Consider the following 19519-nt stretch of genomic DNA (forward strand, 5'->3'; position numbering starts at 1 on the left):
CATCAAGCTGAGTGGTGCACTTGGGTCTGGGCAACTCCCGGTATCAACACACGCTGAGATATGAACTGCTCAAGAGCAGCCCTGTCAAGGACTTGGGGGTACTGGTGGACGAGAGCTGGACATGATCTGGCAATTTGTGCTTGCAGCCCAGAAAGCAAATTGTATCCTGGCTGCATCAAAAGCAGCATGGCCAGCAGGGCAAAGGATGTGATTTTGCCCTCCTATTCTGCTCTAGTGAGACCCCACCTGGAGTGCTGCATCCAGCTCAGGGGTCCCCAACATAAGGGCACAGACCTATTGAAGAAAGTCCAGAGGAAGGCCACCAACAAGATCGGAGGGCTGGAGCTCCTCTTCTGTAAGAAAGCCTGAGAGAGTTGGGGGATGTTCAGCCTGAAGAAGAGAAGGCTCTAGGCTGACCTTTTTGTGGCCTTCCAGCAACTAAAGGGAGCCTACAAGAAGGCTGGAGAGGACTTTTTAAAAAGGGTATGTAGAGGGAGGAGAAGGGGCAATGGCTTTAAATTAAAAGATAGCTGGTTTAGTTTAGATATTAGGAAGAAATCCTTGTGAGGGTGGTGAGGCAACAGGCTGCATAGAGAAGTTGTGGATGCCCAACTCCTGGAAATGTTCAAGGCCATGTTGGATGGAATCCTGAGCAAGCCTGTCTGGAGCAAGGTTTTCTGCCCTTGGCAAGCAGGTTGGAACTAGATGATTTTTAAGGTCCCTTCCAAGCAAAATCAATTCTATGATTCTATAACTTTCCTCCCCAAAATCTGAGCAAATGGCATATTTTCAAATACACTGATAAGAAAAGCATTGTTTATAAAAAAATGTAAGTAATACGCTACTTTTTTATTTGCTGTTTGAAATAAAAATCTAGCAACATTATGAAATTAACAAAATATAAATTAACAAAATATATATCCTAAATGCATGCATCTACAGTCCATCAGTTACGGAGAAAGCTACTATATACAAAATGAAAATAGGGTATAAAGAGGCAAAAAAGAGGTACAGAAAAACTCCTCTGTTTTTACTATGCTGCTGCGCAATTCCACATTTCTGTCAGCATTGCATCTCTTCAAAGGACACACTACTATAAGACTGCCAACAAATTCTGAGTCCAAAGGACAGCTTTATCAAGTTTCATAGATGCAAGTTGTGACAGACTACACTCAAGATCTCTCAAGACATTAACTTGTTCAACAAAGCAATTTTCAAAACATAGGTTGAACACACTCACCAACTCTGGCGGCTGCATGTCATCACAAGCATCCACATGACACTGCATCATCTTCCAGACACAACATAAAAGAAGGAAGAAAGGAAGCCCAAGTGTCATACAGACTTTTAGTGAACTTGGCAAGCAAATACAATATAAATAAACCTTTATACCATAACAAAGACTAGAAATTATGTAAGTTAGACCACTTTCAAGACTCACTCCCTTTCAATTTCACTTTAAAGAAACTGTAAGCGGTCACACGTTTTCACCCTCCTTCTGTGGTACTAACAGACTTCTCCTCTAGCAAAGAAGGTCAGAGAGCTAATGGCAAGGTAAAGCCTGAACAAGCCTTTTTTTCTGCCTTTTAAAAAAATCTTCAAGTGCTATTACATATACAATAATACTTCACCATGCATTAGAAAAACCTTTTATTTCTGCCATCTGTTGGAAAATGAAGGCTAAGTAAAATTGAAACAAGTCACTGCAAGTGATTATGCCAACAGCAGGTCAAGCAGGAAGGACGCTGCTTCCCATTTTCTACCAATTCATTTCCATATACCTCATACAGTCAAGCCAACTATGAATCTACTGCTAACTACACTAGACATTTAATTATGTTTTTAAAACATATGATATATGGCATTTCTTTCAGAATTTTAGAGTTTCAGCAATTGATATTCATTTGTGCATTCTAAAACTAAAGTTTCTGAAACAGGGTGTCTTAAATAACAAAATATTCTCTGACTGCAGATTCATTTGTGCTAGTCACTACTGGTACCAGAATACAAACCAGATGACAGATGGGCCGGGTAAGGCAAAGAGCTTAACTTTTACAGCTAAGGAAAGAAAATGCATGCAATCCTAACTGATGTCAAATTCTTTTGTCCTAACTTTTTCTGTTTTTTACGAGTGAGCTAAGAGTGAAATTTTGTTACTTCCTTCCAGAATCTGCATGAATAAATAGTACAGTTGTCACACATTCTTCCTTTACTAATTTTTTACATGCCTGTTAATGTCACATCTCTTAAACCTGGAAAGTGTTTCATATTTTTTAAAACTTATGTGCCTTTATTCAAGTGTTTATACATCAAGACACATATATAATTAAAAAAAATCAAGAACCAGGAAGCATTTGAAGAAGCAAAAGCACATTACAAGTCTGAAGACACTTACAACATTGTGAAGAGACAGTCCACTTAACAGGAGACAGTCTGATTTAAACCTACACTAACTCAGATTTTAAAATTATTAGTACTTTGAACATTTTAATAACTGAGATAAATGGACTTCATATACTTGTCCACTATTTTCCACCCCCTAAGTGGTAACTGAGTGCATTTCTGTATGTGAGAAACCCCAAAGAATGAGGGTGTTAAAAAAGAAATACAGGAAATTTAGGATTTTTCAGCTGACAATAGCTCTTATGGTCCACAGGCATTTATCTGGAGTAGTTACACACTGAAATATAGTTCCATTCACAGAGAAACAGTACACGTCTGTACTTTAGGAAAAAGTTTCAGAGCAGATTATAAACCAAATGAACTTTTTTAACAGCACTGCATAATTATACTACAACCCTAAGTCAGGCTAACAGACCATATCACCTTAAGTGAGTGACTACATTAGCAAGAGAAATTAACCTTTTAAAATGCAAACTGGTTTTTCTCATCTCAGTCTCCAAAAGGCAGTCAGTCCTGTCATCTTTCTGAAATTCCAGAACACGCACAGCATCCAGTCTTAAACTGGACTCACAATCCATTTGATGAGTCATGAACCACTCAATCTGTCTGCTTTTATGGAAAAGAGAACTGGCAAAAAAAGTTTGTGCACGTTCAACTGCTCTAGAATTTTTGAAATTGTCCTCTATTCTTGCCTTTTATTGCATCTATGTAAAATAGGATCCATGTGAAAGAGCATTTCTGCTCTTTAAAAGCAGCTTTTCTCATAATTACTTAGATCACAAATCACAACATTGATTTACTCTAGTTAAAAACTTCAGCTAGAGAATGGTTGCTATATGAAACAAAGGGTAGCACAGAAAAACCTTACATTTCTGGCATGACACATGCAGCTGCAGCTTCAAAATCAACCTGAAGATCTCCTTTCTGCTTACACGGTTTAAGATACTACAGTCATGATTAACTAAAACTAGAAATTAAATACAATCTGTGCTGGGAGGTAGTCCTCCCTTTAACCAGGCTATGATACTTGATCATAAAGGAGTCAAAGTCATGAGTAGTTTCGCTATGAAAAGGAAATAAATGTCCTTTTTTTTGCACAAAAACCCCTAACTGAAATGACTCCACTTGCTTGCAGAAATTCACATCAATTATGTGAAAGTTAACCTGACAGGCTAAATCTAAGTCAAAATGGATTTTCTATTGTAGCTGGAATGGAATAAAAATAGAACACATCACTGCCCCAGAGTCTAGCTAAGTAAGACTGTGCTTTACCAGATACCCGAAGATGGGCAGGATGCTCAGTTTATATACTCTAGCACTGGCTTTATTAGCTGCAAACAAAACACAAAACCTGATTCTTCCAACCAGTTCTTCCTGTTTCTTAACTTGTAGGCCAGGTAACTTTTTTTTTTTTTTTCTCGTAGCTGTGTGGAGAAGTCTTCATTACTTCTAGATAGCACATGACATTATTGCAATTTATAGTTCAGTAACTCCAAGGCAGACATGTGTAAAAGCACATTTAGGTAGCCCTTTTCACAGCTCTTCTCCACTTCTTATCTTCATTTAAAAGAAAAAAAAAAAAAAACTATGTCACCTGTCATCTTAAAGAAGATGCAAGACTAAGCCCAAGGAGAAAAGAAGGTATTTTACTATAGAGATTCACTCTGTTGTGGTTTAAGCCCATCTGGCAACTAAACACCACACAGCATCTTGCTCACACCACCCAAGCCTCATTCCCCGAGGAAATGGAGGGCAAGTCAAAAGTGTAACAACAATTTAGTAACTGAAACAAAGTAGGAGATAACAATAACAGTAAATTATAATCTAAAGAGGAGCCAAACTCCAAGATAAAAAAAAAAGTAGTGGCATGTAAGACCACCCCCTGACCACTGCCAGACCCCTTTGGCCAGTTCAGGTCACCTGTCCTGGCCCTGCTCCCTCCCAGCTTTTTCTACACATACTCACTGGCAGAGCACAAGAGACTCACCAAGTCCTTGACTTAGCATAAACACTACTTAGGAATGACTAAAACACCAGCATATTACCAACATTATTCTCATACTGAATTTGAAACAGTGCTGTACCAGCTAAGAGAAAAAAGTAACTATCCCAGCTAAAACCAGGATAACCTCCCAGTTTTTCTTCTGAGGAAAGAGGAATCTTTCTTTTCTGAGGAATTTTCCCTCAGAACACTAGATAACTGCTGGGAAGTCACAGTTCAGAAGCAACACAGATTTATCTATAACCCATTGTTTTAAGTCTCCATATAGTCTGAGACATTATTTTTCCCCTCAGTAAGTACCATTTAGGATAAAACTTAGCAGTGGTCATACCTCCAAAACATTTGGAATTACCAGAAAATAAACAAGAATTGATTCAAAAGAGCAATCACCTTCCAGATCAACTACAGCTCTTCTTAGGTAATACTCATTATAATCTGCATAATGGTATTTATGCTTATGTTTTCCAACATTTAGTGTTAAGAATGCTTGTGTAACGCATTGGTCTGTCTGACATGTTTTCTGTATCTTAAAAATCTCCCAATTCTATTTCTATCATCCTGATTAAAAAATCTGAAAAGGCAGTCAGTGCAAAATACCCACAGGGCTGAGCAAAGTCAAACTTTCTGTAGCGTTTTTGATGGCAGAAAGGAAAGAAAGAAAATAGATCTCATCTTGAATACCACTTACACCCCATATACTCCTCCACAAGAGGACTATTTGTATGGACAAAACATTTTGCTTTTACCATTAGAACCATGCATATCCCACATTTACATGCATGTGTTCAGCAACAGCGTCTCGAGATAGCATGCTAGCTGTGGTTACAGAACAGAAGGCCAATTTTAAACTCATACCATGCCATCGTAACGATCTCCCAGTCTGCCCCTTCGGTCATAGGACATCAGATCTCTGAAATGAAAACAGCAGCAGCACATTAATTATGTTATCTGTGTTACGAACCAGCTTGCTTACTCTCATCTAAATTTTCACATTCATGATTCACATACAACTTAATACCAAACTACTCTAGCCAAGTACTGGATGACAGAATTTTCAGAAGTACCAGCTACAGTCTGGCAACTTACTATGGTGCAGCAGGTAATTAAACTGCAGTACTTTTCAAGGTACTCTTTTCTAATACACATTCAATCCTGCATAATCATAACAACATGGAAGCATGGAAAAAAATGGAAATACGAATATGATTCAGGAGAATATATACAACATCAGTTTCTGTATAACGCATTTAGGCAACAACTCACCCGCCACGTGGAGGCGGTGGAGGAGGAAGAGGAAGATTACGAGCTCTGCTGCCACCTCTACCACCACGACCTGGTGGAGGTGGTGGAGGTCCTCTGCGAGGGCTCATATCATCATAATCTCTTCTCGAGGGAGGCATAGGTCGTCCACCACGACCAGGGGGCATTCGATCAAAGCCCCCCCTTCCACGCATTGGAAAGCCCACTGGACGTCCCCTTCTATCATCAAACATCATTGTGAAGCCACCGTAGTCATATGTTTCATCATAGAAATTGGGATCATAAGGCTGGGCCCGTCCTTTAATCGGAGACTAATACAAACAAAAAAAACAACCCCCCAAAATCAATTAGGACTTTTACCATTAGCATACTTCATTAATACAGTAAATACATAAGTATGAATTCATGCATTTGGAACATGGTTTTGATTTTACAAGACTACTAAGAAAGAAAAAGCTGTCGTGTGTGATAGACAAACACTACTGTTACTTATCCATAGCTTTGTCTCCCTTCCTGTTCAATTTTTTCATTTTAATGACGTGCAAAGCATAAATAATGGCCCACTAGTAGCAAAAATTGCTTTCCTCCCTCATAAGGTGCACCCCGGTTCTAGACTATGGAAACATTTTCAAAATTTCCTGACAATCACTTCACTCTTGGGAAAGTAGGAGGCACTGAATTCAAAACAAACTATAAGACATTGTTTTGTATCTAAGATTCATGAATGCCAATGAAAGAATAAAATAATAAATATTACCTCAGAGATAAGATCCAAGATAATCTTGATGCACTCAACAACCCTATCAGGTTTGCCACCAATAAGCACCACTCTGTCAGTAGAATGAGGACAACATTCCTGAAAGAGCTTAATGGTGGTCTGAGTGTTCTGTAGAAGAAAAAAATGCAAGCCTGTCAACTATATTTTAAACAACTTTGTAAAGCTATTAAAAAATTTTAAAAGGAAAAAAATAAAAAATAAAATTAAATTCCAAGCTACTTAAAACTGCAAGTTTCCTTCTGAGTTATCACTCAGAAGCAAATTTGTAGATGACATCTTTTAAAGATCAGTGCTAACGTAACTTTTGTATGAAGATGGAAAAAAGTTCAATTTTCTCCTATTTTAATTATGACTCATTTACACAATTATTTAAGTAAATATTAGAAAAAGAACACATAGCCATTGTGAGCTTACAGGCTGTATTAACTCTCAGATGAAGAAAACAAGCTCTGGATGCTAAGACAGATGTTGCCAGGATCATGTCTAGTTACCTAGCCTTTCTCAGCCCATGCAAACAGGTAGCACCCTATACGTGAACAGACCTGCAATGGTCTCTGACACAACGCCAAAAAAGGAAAACATGTTTTCAGTTCACAGAGACCACTACCTTTTTTAAATCTTATTATTTCACTGAAAGAAAACAGTGGTCTTCCAGGAGTAAGAAGAAATAAAAAAGCAAAAAAAAAGCTCTTCTACAGTAATACTCAGACATCTACCATGGAGATACTTTCACCCTAGATAATTTTTTATGTCCAATGACACAAATAATTCTTGACTATGCAGTTCATTCTAGGAGGGGTGATGAACAAAATTTTAATAACATGGAGTAAAAATCCTCTCTATAAAAACAGTATTCTATCACACATACTGTTTAATCAAGTCCTAGGCTCTATCACAAATATTACTTCTGAGGGTCTGCAAGGAAGTTGCAATTTACAGCTCCATCTCAAAACATCAGAAGCATGTACACAGTATGTTCAGCAGGAATTCCTGCACAGAAGATATTTACACTGGCCTCTTCCAAAAAAAGCCATTATTTATTGAACAAAAGACAAATCTAAGAGCAGGAAGCAAGTACCTCTCTGAGTTCTTTAATTTTAGCACCCTTGACACCAATGATTCCTCCTGCCAAACTTTGGTGAATGAGAAGTCTTAATTCACAGTCGAAGTCGCTGCCTTTGTAGTGTTGATACTGCATGAGAGATGCATATAGGGAAAAGAATAAATACAGTCAAATAGAAGTTCAAAATATTTGGTGTCTCTTTTCTTCAAACACAACTGAATTACTTTTTGCTGAATTGTAAACCTGTATTTCTTTTGATACGATCACAACTACTCATGCATCTCCCCTCTAGGTGAAGTATCAGTTTTCCTTATTTATTACATTACTTATTACATTATTTATTACCTTACACTGCACAACTTGCAACAAAGACTTAACAAAGTATTGAACAGTGCAATATCTAATATTTTGAAAGGGGGAAGGCTGTTTGAAATGTTAATTTCATAAACAGTGACAGACTGTCCTCCACCAAAAAATGCCAACATGTAGTGTCAGAGCCATAACCCTTCTTTTAAAGGCCTCTGGTATTTGATTTTTTTAATTTCCTGTATGTAAAAAGCAGAAAATCATCCAGACCATCTTGTTCCAAAGCTCATCTTTTATCTTTAAAATGAATAAAATATTAAGAGACATACCTCTTCTAAAGTAGGAATAATCTTCTTCAAGATTTCTCCAATTGTCTCTATATCCGCACTTATACTCAAAATGCTGTTGAAAACCACAATGCCAGACAAGATGGAGAAGGTAGAAAAGAAAAAGCAGGAGTAAATTTTTTTCATCATCACAGACAAAATTTTAACAAGATACACTACAAAGAAGAGTTTACAATTAAGGTTCCCCATTTTAAGTAAAACCTGTTTTCTCAGTTTATAACACATGCATCTTTGTTTATGCCCAGTATATACGGATGAGAAATTTAAGATTAGGTAGGACTTGCAGAGAGAGAAAGACAGAATGGGCTTTTGGAAGGGCTCAGATTAAGTGGGCAAGAAATTGATGCAGAACTGAAAGTAGAAGTGAATATTCATGTTCCCCGCCACCACTAATTAGGATACCCTCACTATTACATTATGCTGGCACACCTTCTCATATTAAAAGGGAGGATATGCAAGTGGTGAACGTTGTATCTGGAATAAGGTTATGAAATCAGATTACTAATGGGCTCTCCAAGAAAACAAATACAAATGCAAGACAAAAAAGACAAAACAAATGAGAAGTGAAGGAAAGCGAACCGGAATTAGCATTTCATCAGAAATAATTATGAACAGGCAATGTTGGGGGAGCAAGGTGGGCCACAAAGACAGAGCGAAAGACTATTTTGAACCAATTTGATTTACAATGCAGCAAATATGCAACACTTGAAGCTGTGCTCCTTCCATTGAAATAAAATTAGTGGATTGTTTGGGTGGGCAACTCACGTAAAAGTTCAGTGACAAAAAGACTTAATGGGGAAAATAAGACAGAAAACTTGAAAAAAAACAATACACCGTCTATAAGGGGATACTATTTAATTATATCAAAGGCAGGTAATAAAATACATTTCTCTCTTTCTAATCAGGCAGTGAGGCATAAACTGTTGGGACATACCGCTCGGGGCCACTGCTGTCTGGGACTGAAACACTGGCATTGTACTGCATTGGTCATTGGCGTTCGTGGATGTTGGCATTGGGCATGGGTATTCAATCAGAAGTTGTCAAGTATGGTACCCGTTTGGCAACGAGCACATTTTTGGGCATAGCCAACCAGGGTTTTCACATGGGCGTTCAGGGGCGGATGGGCCAACGTCATGGTGGGCAACGCAGGGGCAAGTCGATCCAGTACATGGGCAACGGAGATATATGGCCAAAAAAACAAGGAGAGGGAAAAGGGGGAAAAGCAATAAATTTTAATTTAATACAAACTATACTCATTACTCTCAATTAATGAAACAAGCTTAAGTTGTTCTGAAGACTAACACAATAATGGATTGCTACACCGACTGTGGCTTAACAGTATGGACCTTAAAAATGAGTCACTTGATCTGACTAAACTACTTTTTACTTTTAACAAATGACCTTTCAGTAGCAGGCTGGCTCATGAGGGTAGACACAAAACCTGTCAAGACTGATAGTACTTGGGCAAATCGGGAAAGTTTGTATTCCAGACCAATCTAGATTATCTGGACTTAGGTGACATACTGATTTACTGGAAAAAAAAAAAAAGAAAGAAAGAAAGAAAGAAAAAAACCAAAACAATAAAAAACCCTAAAAGAGAAGAAAAAAGAACAACTAGCTGCCAAAGTTAGTGAGTATATGCGTGATTCCTGACCATTTCAACTAAAACCTCAATTCAGCTGCGGTAGTGCGGAACTTCATTGGAACTGATTTGTAATGACATATTGCAAAATCTTGCGTTGAACAGAGTCTTGATAGGAAAAACTGTTGAAATTGTAGCTGATGTTAAGAACAGGAGGTACAAATGGAATTTAAGAAGAGTTGCCAAGTTTTATAAATACACAACACTAACGCTGAGCATGTGTCTAATCACAAGAGTCAACCCACTGTGAAGTGTGAATGGGCAGTAAGTCACGACCATTTAAAAATGCTTCCAAGTAACAGAAAAGAATTTTCCTTTAGTGTTTTATATCCACGTTTAAAGAAAGAAACCTTAACATTAATGTTTTTGTTCTTCATGTGCAAGCTGTTAAGGAACAGATGGATGATGCCACATTGCTCTTTTTAAGGAAGTTAATTCCTCTATCACTGGATTACGCCAGCCACCGGCAGTGGTTTCAGCAGTACTGTAACTGATTCACACATATCGGAAATGGTACTATTAAGGGGTTTAAGCTTTGTCAATGTTTTTAATTAGGATGTTAACTCGCTTGAAGTGTGTAATTCATCAGAATCCTACTAAAAAGTGAAGAGATTTAATATAAACCTCTCGTCCCAAGAGTCAGGTTGGGTTTTAACTGCACTAGAAATTGAAGAACTAAGTTATCTACTCTAGTAACCAATACAAATGGCTTGTAACTTGACTACTGATGCCTACGGAGTTGAATTCCTCCCATTTCTAGAAATGCACGCAATCAAGCTTTCGATGTAGTGCTCTGAAAGAATTGGTGTTAAATTAGTTCAAACTCGTATATACTCACGTCTGTACGAAGTGCCTTAATATTTTTGCCACCTTTTCCAATCACAGCTCCAGCATTCTGGAAAATAGTTTTCAAGAAGTCACATTATGACAACACAGCACAGATTACATTTTTGAATTCAAGTCTAAGAAGGATAAATCTATTTTTGCATTACCCTGCTGGCCTAAGAGGGCAGGCAAGCACTCCTTTAGAAAAGTTCAAATCAAATTGAAACAAATCGATACAGTTTATCCATTAAAAAAAAAAAAATCACTAAAAGCTCTTACAACCACCAAACAGCAGAGAGAAGACGACTCAGTTTTGCCACTAACATTTCAATTGCAAATGAAGTTTCTAGGCAACTCTGCCCATGTTAAACTTATCTCATAGACTATATCCCTCACAAAATATACTGTATGAACATAACATAGGTCAACAGTTTGCTTTATTTAATTGATAACTTTTTCTTTTTTTTTTTAAAGAAGTACCTTTGAAAATTTCACTTTTGTGCTCCCAAAATTTGATAACTGCAAAGGCCAATTTTGGTTTATACTTCTGCAATTTATATTTCTGTTTAATTTCTCAGAGCAGTATATTTTGAAAAAGGTTAAACTGAATGTTAACAGCCATGAACTTCATTCAAGCCACCAGAAATAAACTGGCAAATAGTGAAGAACAGTAATTGCAAAACTACATTTTTACCAGGTTCTCTCAAGGATTACACATAAAATACTGCCTTTATTACACAGATCATACACTATGCTAAAAGCATGCAAAACATTTCACGGTACTCCATGTAACTCAACTATTAGAGTCAGAAATGCCACATGGAGTTAAGGCAACTATGTTCCGTGCCAACACAAAAGGCTGAGATACTTCAGAAACTACAAGTGATCTGTAGCCAGTGGGAACAGAGGAGATGCATTTTCAGCAACTTTTCATTATTTACACTTGTCAAAAAAATCACTGCAACCCCTGAAGTATGGCCAGTCTCTTTGCGAACGAAGAACCGGGGAAGGTCTTTACACCTTCCAGCCTGCGCATTGGATTTTTTAGGTGAGACACAGTGTGCGCGGAACTGAGCCCACCCTTTAATCCTGAGGTTCATCTGCCGGGGCCAAGCGAGCTTGGACAGTGGCAGCAAGGTCCTCAGGACGTAGATGAATTGCCTTACAGGGCTAACGAGCTCCATCTGCCCGGGGAGGGGCCCTGACCGGGAATCGAACCAGGTCTCAGCGTTCACAGCGCTGTGCTTTAACCACTTCACCACCAGGGGCTCCCAACCCCTGAAGTATTACTCCCACGTTTCTTCCTGTTGACACAGTTGAACAAGTTCAGTAGCTCTGTTTAGTAGGGTTACTAAAATCCTAAGTTTTCATATCTCATATTTAATTAAAAAACAATAGCTTGAAATTCCCTAAACAGCTTCTCTTCCAAAGACAGTCATTTCCCTCAAAATAACAACCTTCTAGTCAAATGCAGACCTTATGATGATTTCTGTTGCTCTACTTCTTCAGCAAATACATCCTTAAAAAAAAACCTTGTGTGGATCCTTCAGAACTTACGTTTTTTAAAAAACTCTGTAGACAATTCTACTGCAATACACTTGCAACTACCACTCATACACACTGGAAGTTATTCTAATAAGTTATCTCATTTTAAATAAAGCACATATGCTTTTTCAACTTCTATCTCAGCATACACCCTGTCATCACCATCTTGAACAATGCTAGATGCAAAAATGGTAACAAGAAGAAAGCGTACTTTGCTCTGCAGCAAGATGCGCAGTTCCACCATCTCATCTGTGTTCCGAGATCTTTTGAAGGCCTGCTCTTCCTCCATATCTTCTGCAGGACGTTTGCCTGTAGAGAGGTCCATAGGGGGGAAACACAAACATTTATTTAACTTTCTGAGTCATAATAAAATGGAATATGTGCCAAATTTATGCTCTGTACTACTAATACATTCTTTCATATTGGTCCAAAACTAATCACAAAAGTCTGTTCTGAGCATCTATAGCATGGAAACAAGTCTTTACTTCATTAGCTTTCTTACTGGGTAACTACTGAAAATGCATTTAAAAAGTCTGTGAACTTTGGCTTAAATGAGAATGTTGTGAGAAATTCATAACATGTTGTTTAAAGTAGTGAAGCATCACCACTTAGTATTTACTTATAATTCACAATATATAATTATAATTTATAATTGAGAAAAACCTTCCAGATATAAAGTTAAAATGTAGTTTGTCTAACACTAAAATACTGGTGGAATAACAGTGAAATAGCACTTCAGATACTGTTTGGGAAAAACTGGCACAAATAAGTAACAGTGATGTCCTAACTTCCTTGGTATTTATTCCCAAGAAATTCTGCATGAAGCACTTTAGAGTATTTCACATGTTAGTATTCCTGCATGTAAACTGCAATAAACACAGAAATGGATACAGAGGATATTCCTATATGTTCACACATTCCATGCAGCTTTGAAATACTTTTCAATCTTTAGTCATAACTTTCAGTTATTTATGTCGTGTCATAAAGATACCAACTGAAAGATTATGTGTTTATGCTTCAAAAAATATGTAATGCCACAGCCTAATTAAGACAAAAATATTTAATACAGAATGCAAAACTACTGCTGATATAAATATATAGTAAAGTTAAATCATTGCAACATTATTAGAAACACCGAATTTAATGAGGATCTTTCTAAAAGGAAATAGTCCTTTAAAAGATTTACCATTTGTCTCTGTGTTAGTAAAGGTCTCTTCCTGTTGTTCAGTCTCCATTGCCTTTTCTTCTTATGTGGGCAAGCAAAACCTGTTGAAAAATAAAAAAAATGGTACATCTAGTCTGTCAAAAGGCAAACTGTACATCATGCTAAAGCAATAACAGTAACAAAAATAAATGCCTGCTGCTAGAACTTACCGCTATTATATATCACTGCAGAGAAAAACTCAAGTACTCTGGGCGGGATCAAAATCCAACAGCCTATTGCTTCAAGAGCCTATGAAAACAGCATATATCAATTGTGAGTCTCCTCACGTAACAGCTCTGATTCTCACTACAGCCAAAACACAGAGGTTTGATCTAAGCTGTCACGAATCTTTTCTTTATAAAAGAAAAAGCATACCCAAGATAAACACACCACTAAGAGAAGATAGAAGTCAAGTCTGTAGACTTACATAAACTCTTACCATCTGAATTACAGTTTTTGGGCACATGATTGTTTTAAGTAATCACACTTATTACAAATTATTTTGAGGAATTTAAAGTGCCTGCCTTCAGCTCTTATTTTCAGCTCTTATATGATACATGTGCCTTGGTTTCACTTTATAATAGGACACTACGTAAGAATTTGCTCCTGTTGTTTAGGTATACACCATTTAAACTTGAAAATAAAGTCCTATTATGGTAATTGTCAGTATTACTTTTACAAATTTTCTACCAACATACTAGCAAGCACTTGGGCATGCCTGCCAAATGAACAAAATAAAAATTACAATCATCATAACTGATGAACAAAATAAAAATTACAACTTCTAGCTACATTAAAAAACTGTGGTTTTAGAAATACCACCCCCGTATATAATTCTCATATAATCCTCTGTGCACTCTCAAGAACTCCAAAAGCAACTGAATCTCATTATGATTTTCTGAAATAGACTGCAATCTGCTTTTGTTAAATTGATCTTGGAATGCTAATAAATCACATCAGAGAGCAGTGCAGACAAAATAAGTAATTTTTCAACTTATTATCTTTAAAGATATGATTTACAGACAATGCAGCAAAATAATCATATATTTCCCCTCATACTGCGTTAATTTCAATTGCCACAAGCGGCACGCACTCATCCTGGTACCAACAACAACAAAAACAAAACAAAAAACACAAACAAACAAAACCCCCCGTGGTTGTAACTTTATAAACACATTCAGACAGCTATGTAATTACTGCCCCGCCTGTAGCGGCTTAAGAGCATGCACTGCTTTGCCAGGACCTTGAAATGAGCTCATGGGCACTCAGTTATCGACACCGGGATCCTAGGCACACATTGCCACAATTTGCGCTGCTACGCGGACGAAGAGTAGGAAACGACCGGTCACGGTGCAATAGCCTAGTTAATCTGTTTCCAACTACCTCGAGAATTTTAGGGCTGCAGGGAGCGAACTGTAATATCAGTTACAGTTACAATTCATGGCTTAGTTCTGCCCTAGTCAAACCTGCGTATACATCAGGTACTCTCTAGCCTCGCTCAACTGGGTAAATCGAGGACGTTAAAATCAGTAACAAAGTCCAGTTTCCTAAAAACACCGAAAGGTTAAAGAGGCCACGAGAAGCGGGAGCACCGACCACAGACACAAGAGCTGGGAAACGCCAGCGCGCCTCAGTCCACGACTCCCTCCAGGACGCAGCGGCTCTTGCCACCCGCCTGCCTCCCTCCCTCCCTCCGTCCCTCTCCCTCTCCATGCGCCTCCAGCCGCCCGCCCGTAGCAGCGGGGAGCGGAGCGGGAGCGGCGGCGCCGCAGAGCGCCCACAGAGCACCAGAAATGGCGCCCTCCGAAATGGCGCCCGCCCGCCCGCCCGCCCGCGGCGAGGCGGAGCCGGCAGCGGAAGGGTCGCCGCCACCACCACGCGGCCGCGGGGAGAGTTACCCGGTTCTGCCCGGGCGGACACAAAGGAAGTGCCCGGAGGCCTGGCAGAGCTGGGCAGCCCCGCCGGCGCGGCCGCCAAGCGGGGCAGTCCCCGATGGGCCCCCGCGCCTGGGCTCGACCCGGAGCGCCCTCCCTGCACCCGCCATAATCCGCCACAGTAGCACGCCCCGAGCACAGAGGCACCAAGGGCGGGCGCGGGAGGGCGGCGGCCGCTCCCCCGCCCTTGAAGCGCACCCGGCGGCGCTGTGGAACCCGCGGTGGCCGGGCGGCAGCGCGCTGCTCCCGCGGGGCACGGGGAACAGAAGCCCTCTGAGGGTCCACCCCCTGCAACAGCCGAGGTGGCGACACCCTGCTCTCTTCCACGCAGAGCCCACCTCGCTACACCGCCATCCCTGTCGGAGCTCACGAGATGCCCGAGACCGCAGCGGCCCCGGGGGCTGAGGCCCGCGACAGCGGCCCCGGGCCCTCCCGCACCGCTGTGTCACGCAGCAGCGCCGAGCGGGCCCCGGCAGCGGCTCTGAGGCCTAGGAGAGGCCTGACTCGACCTACGCCCTCCTCCCGCCCTCTCCCCCTCCTCGCCGGCCCCGGCCGCGCCGCGCCGCGGGTGCGCGTACCTGCACCCGCCGCCGGCCTCTCCGCGCACGGCAGAGAAAAGGCAGCACCCGCGGCCGCCGACGCGCACAGCCACCAGCGCCACCCGCGATTGGCTCCACCGCTCTTGCCGAGCGGCTCCGCCGGCGCCCCGTTGGGTGAGGCCGCTGCCTGTCAGTATGAGGGGGCGGCGCCCCGCCGCGCCCCGCCCTCCGTGCGGGACAGGGCAAGACGGGCCCACGGGAAAGCGGCGCCGTCAGACCGACGCGGCAGCCGGCCAGGCTGTCCTACCTGGGCGGCGGGAGCCGCGCTGTCGGCGGCGCGGGTGGCGGAGGGCGGCCCAGCACAACGGGAGCGGCTGCGGCCGGAGAGCGAGAAAATGGCGGCCACCAAAACCCCGCCTTGTGCGCGCCGCCCGGCGCCGGCGGCAGCGGAACGCTCGCGATGTTTGCACGCGCTGCTGTCATTGGCTGCCGGTGCGCGCGGCGTTCGTGTGGAGCGGAGGTCGCGAGGGAGCCCCGGAACGGTGAGTGGGGGGATCCGCCCGGCGGGGGCTGCGGGGACACAGCACCCCTCTCACCTGCCTGCGGAAAGATTGTCCGAAACAACAGCCAAGCCTGCTGTTCCTTTAATATCCCTATGGTAGCTCTTGTTTTCCATGTGCTCTGTAGGGAAGTTGATCTCCTCGATCGCCGTTTCTAAGGGATTGAACATGATGCAGGTACACTTAGGCAGTCTAATATCTTTTTAATTGTTTGTATTAGTGATCTGGATGCAGGAGTTAAAAGCACTGCAAGTGTGCTGTTGATACTAAATTGGAAGGTCCTGTTGATTCTCTCGAGGGACAAGAGCTTTGCAGAGGGATCTGCATAGATTGGAGCACTGGGCAATTATCAATGGCATGAAATTTTACAAGAACAAATACCAGATTCTGACTCTGGAATGGACCGCTGGTCATAAGCATAAACAGGGAGAAGAATGTCTGGAGAGCAGACACTATGCCCTACAGAGGGGTGTGGGGGTGCTGGTGGGCAGCAGCTCAGTGTGAATCAGCAGTGTGCCCAAGGAGCCAGGAGGGCAAACCCCATCCTGGGCTGCATCAGACACAGCATCACCAGGTGCCAAAAGCGGATCATCCCGCTGTACTGAGCTGTGGTGAGGCCTCACCCTGAGTCCTGTGTGCAGTGCTGGGCCCCAGAGTTCGAGAAGGACGTGAAAGTCCTTGAATGGTCCACAGGAAGGCAGCAACACTGGTGGAAAGGCTGGAAGTCATGTCCTGTGAGGAGCGGCTGAGGACTCTGGGCTTGTCTGCTTTGGAGAGAAGGAGCTGGGGGTGACCTGAGGAAGGATGTGGAGAGAGAAGTGTTGGTCTCTTTGTGGCATTCGGTGACAGAACACCTGGGAATGTTTCAAAGCTACTTCAGGGGAGATTCAGACTTGACAGTAGGAATAATTTCTTTAGCAAGGGCAACAAATCTGGTGAAAAGTCCAGAGTGTAAGTCATACAAAAAACAGCTGAAGGAGCAGAGTTGGAGAAAAGGAGGCCCAGGGGAGACCTTATCACTCTCCACAACTACCTGAAAGGAGGTTGTAGCAAAGTGGGGGTCAGTCTTTTTGAGACCACAGCCTCAAGCTGTGCCAAGGGAGGTTCAGGTTAGACATAAGGAAGAATTTCATAGAATCAGATGTGTTAGAAAGGACCTCTGAGATCATCAAGTCCAACTCTTGGTCCACTACCACCACAGTTACTAGACTATGGCACTAAGTGCCACATCCAGTCTCTTATTAAATACCTCCAGGGATGGAGAATCCGCCACCTCCCTGGGCAGCCCATTCCAATGCCTGATTACCCTCCCTGTAAAGAATTTCTTCCTAACATCTAACCTAAACCTCCCCTGGCAGATCTTGAGACCATGCCCTCTTGTCTTGCTGACAGCTGCCTGGGAGAAGAGACCAACCCCCACCTGGCTACAACCTCCCTTCAGGTAGCTGAAGAGAGTGATGAGGTCACCCCTGAGTCTCCTCCAGACTAAACAATGCCAGCTCCCTCAGCCTCTCCTCACAGGACTTGTGCTCAAGTCCCTTCACCAGCCTGGTTACTCTTCTCTGGACCTGCTCCAGCACCTCAATGTCTTTCCTGAACTGAGGGGCCCAGAACTGAACACAATACTCAAGGTGTGGCCTCACCAGTGCTGAGTACAGGGGAAGAATCACTTCCCTGCTCCTGCTGGCCGCACTGTTCCTGATGCAAGCCAGGATGCCATTGGCCTTCTTGGCCACCTGGGCACACTGCTGGCTCATGTTCAGCCTCCTGTCAGTCCAAACTCCCAGGTCCATTTCTGCCTGGCTGCTCTCCAGCCACTCTGTGCCCAGCCTGTAGCGCTGCAGGGGGTTGTTGTGGCCAAAGTGCAGGACCCGGCACTTGGCCTTGTTGAACCTCATCCTGTTGGAATCAGCCCAGCTCTCCAGTCTGTCCATGTCCCTCTGCAGAGCCCTCCAGCCTTCCAGCAGGTCGACACTCCCCCTCAGCTTGATGTCATCTGCAAATTTACTAATGGTGAACTCAATCCCCTCATCCAGATCATTGTTAAAGATGTTAAACAGGACTGGTCCCAGCACTGATCCCTGGGAGACACCACTGGTGACCGGCCGCCAGCTGGATGCAGCCCCGTTCACCAGCACTCTCTGGGCCCGGCCCTCCAGCCAGTTCCTGACCCAGCACAGAGTGCCCCTGTCCAAGCCATGGGCTGCAGCTTTTCCAGGAGTGTGCTGTGGGAGATGGTGTCAAAGGCTTTGCTGAAGTCCAGATAGACACATCCACAGCCTTCCCCTCATCCACCAGGTGGGTCAGCTCATCATAAAAGGAGATCAGGTTGGTCAGACAGGACCTGCCCCTCCTAAACTCGGGCTGGCTGGGTCTGATCTCTTCTCCATCCTGTAGCTGCTGTGGGATTGCACTTAGGATGACCTGCTCCATAACCTTGCCAGGCACTGAGGTCAGGCTGACAGGCCTGTAGTTTCCCAGGTCCTCCTTGCAGCCCTTTTTGTGGATTGGCGTGACATTCGCCAACTTCCAATCGTCTGAAACCTCCCCAGTGAGCCAGGACTGTTGGTAAATGATGGAGAGACGCTTGGAGAGCTCTTTTGCCACCTCCCTCATCACCCTTGGGTGGATCCCCTCTGGTCCCAGAGACCTGTGGGGATCCAAGTGGCTCAGCAGGTCGCTGTTTCCTCCCTGATTACAGGGGGGCTATTCAGCTTCCTGTCCCTGTCTACAAGCTCCAGAAGCCAGCTGTCTTCGGGACAACCTGTCTTACTGCTGAAGACTGAGGTAAAGAAGGTGTTAAATACCTCAGCCTTATCCTCATCTTTGATAACTATGTTCCCACCCATGTCCAATAAAGAATGGAGGCTTTCCTTGTCCCTCCTTTTGTATCTATAGATGTATGTATCAATAGAAAGACTTTTTGTTTTCCCTAACAGAAGTGTCAAGACCAATTCAAGTTTTGCCTTTGTCTCTCTGATTTTCTTTCAGCAAGACCTAACTATATTCCTAAACTCTTCCTGAGTAGCCAGCCCTTTTTTCCATAGTTGGTAGATTCTCTTTTTTACCCTAATTTCCTTTAAAATCTCCCTGTTCAGGCAGACCAGTCAT

General features: G+C 42.6%; 3 protein-coding genes across 8 annotated transcripts in view; 1 reads left to right on the plus strand and 2 right to left on the minus strand.

The window, feature by feature from the left end:
- Positions 1-2714, minus strand: part of CUNH9orf64 (chromosome unknown C9orf64 homolog) — a 16841-nt gene extending 14127 nt beyond the window's left edge. Inside the window, exon 1 of the mRNA XM_027880470.1 lies at positions 2710-2714. The gene's annotated coding sequence lies outside the window, so the exon portion shown is untranslated. The remainder of the gene's footprint in view (positions 1-2709) is intronic.
- HNRNPK (heterogeneous nuclear ribonucleoprotein K) overlaps positions 1-16283 on the minus strand; it is a 21711-nt gene extending 5428 nt beyond the window's left edge. For 2 of the 6 annotated variants that reach the window (XM_027880458.1, XM_027880449.1), the window contains exons 1-12: positions 15888-16019; positions 13546-13624; positions 13358-13437; positions 12383-12480; positions 10640-10696; positions 9094-9137; positions 8142-8214; positions 7522-7635; positions 6423-6551; positions 5669-5976; positions 5261-5315; positions 1241-1291 (exon numbers count right to left, since the gene is read on the minus strand). In XM_027880458.1, coding sequence (XP_027736259.1) covers positions 1241-1291; positions 5261-5315; positions 5669-5976; positions 6423-6551; positions 7522-7635; positions 8142-8214; positions 9094-9137; positions 10640-10696; positions 12383-12480; positions 13358-13406 — 978 coding nt within the window. In that variant the 5' untranslated portion in view covers positions 13407-13437; positions 13546-13624; positions 15888-16019. Of the gene's footprint in view, positions 1-1240; positions 1292-5260; positions 5316-5668; positions 5977-6422; positions 6552-7521; positions 7636-8141; positions 8215-9093; positions 9138-10639; positions 10697-12382; positions 12493-13357; positions 13438-13545; positions 13682-15887; positions 16021-16155 lie in introns of those variants that run through there. The other 4 variants (XM_027880421.1, XM_027880440.1, XM_027880413.1 and 1 more) reach the window with 4 other exon arrangements.
- Positions 16284-16351: 68 nt separating this feature from the next.
- RMI1 (RecQ mediated genome instability 1) overlaps positions 16352-19519 on the plus strand; it is an 8436-nt gene continuing 5268 nt past the window's right edge. Inside the window, exon 1 of the mRNA XM_027880394.1 lies at positions 16352-16390. The gene's annotated coding sequence lies outside the window, so the exon portion shown is untranslated. The remainder of the gene's footprint in view (positions 16391-19519) is intronic.

The sequence above is a fragment of the Empidonax traillii genome, unplaced genomic scaffold (genome assembly GCF_003031625.1).
Source record: "Empidonax traillii isolate 1590-97213 ecotype Southwest subspecies unplaced genomic scaffold, ASM303162v1 scaffold6:size4315531, whole genome shotgun sequence".
Classification (NCBI taxonomy): domain Eukaryota; kingdom Metazoa; phylum Chordata; class Aves; order Passeriformes; family Tyrannidae; genus Empidonax; species Empidonax traillii.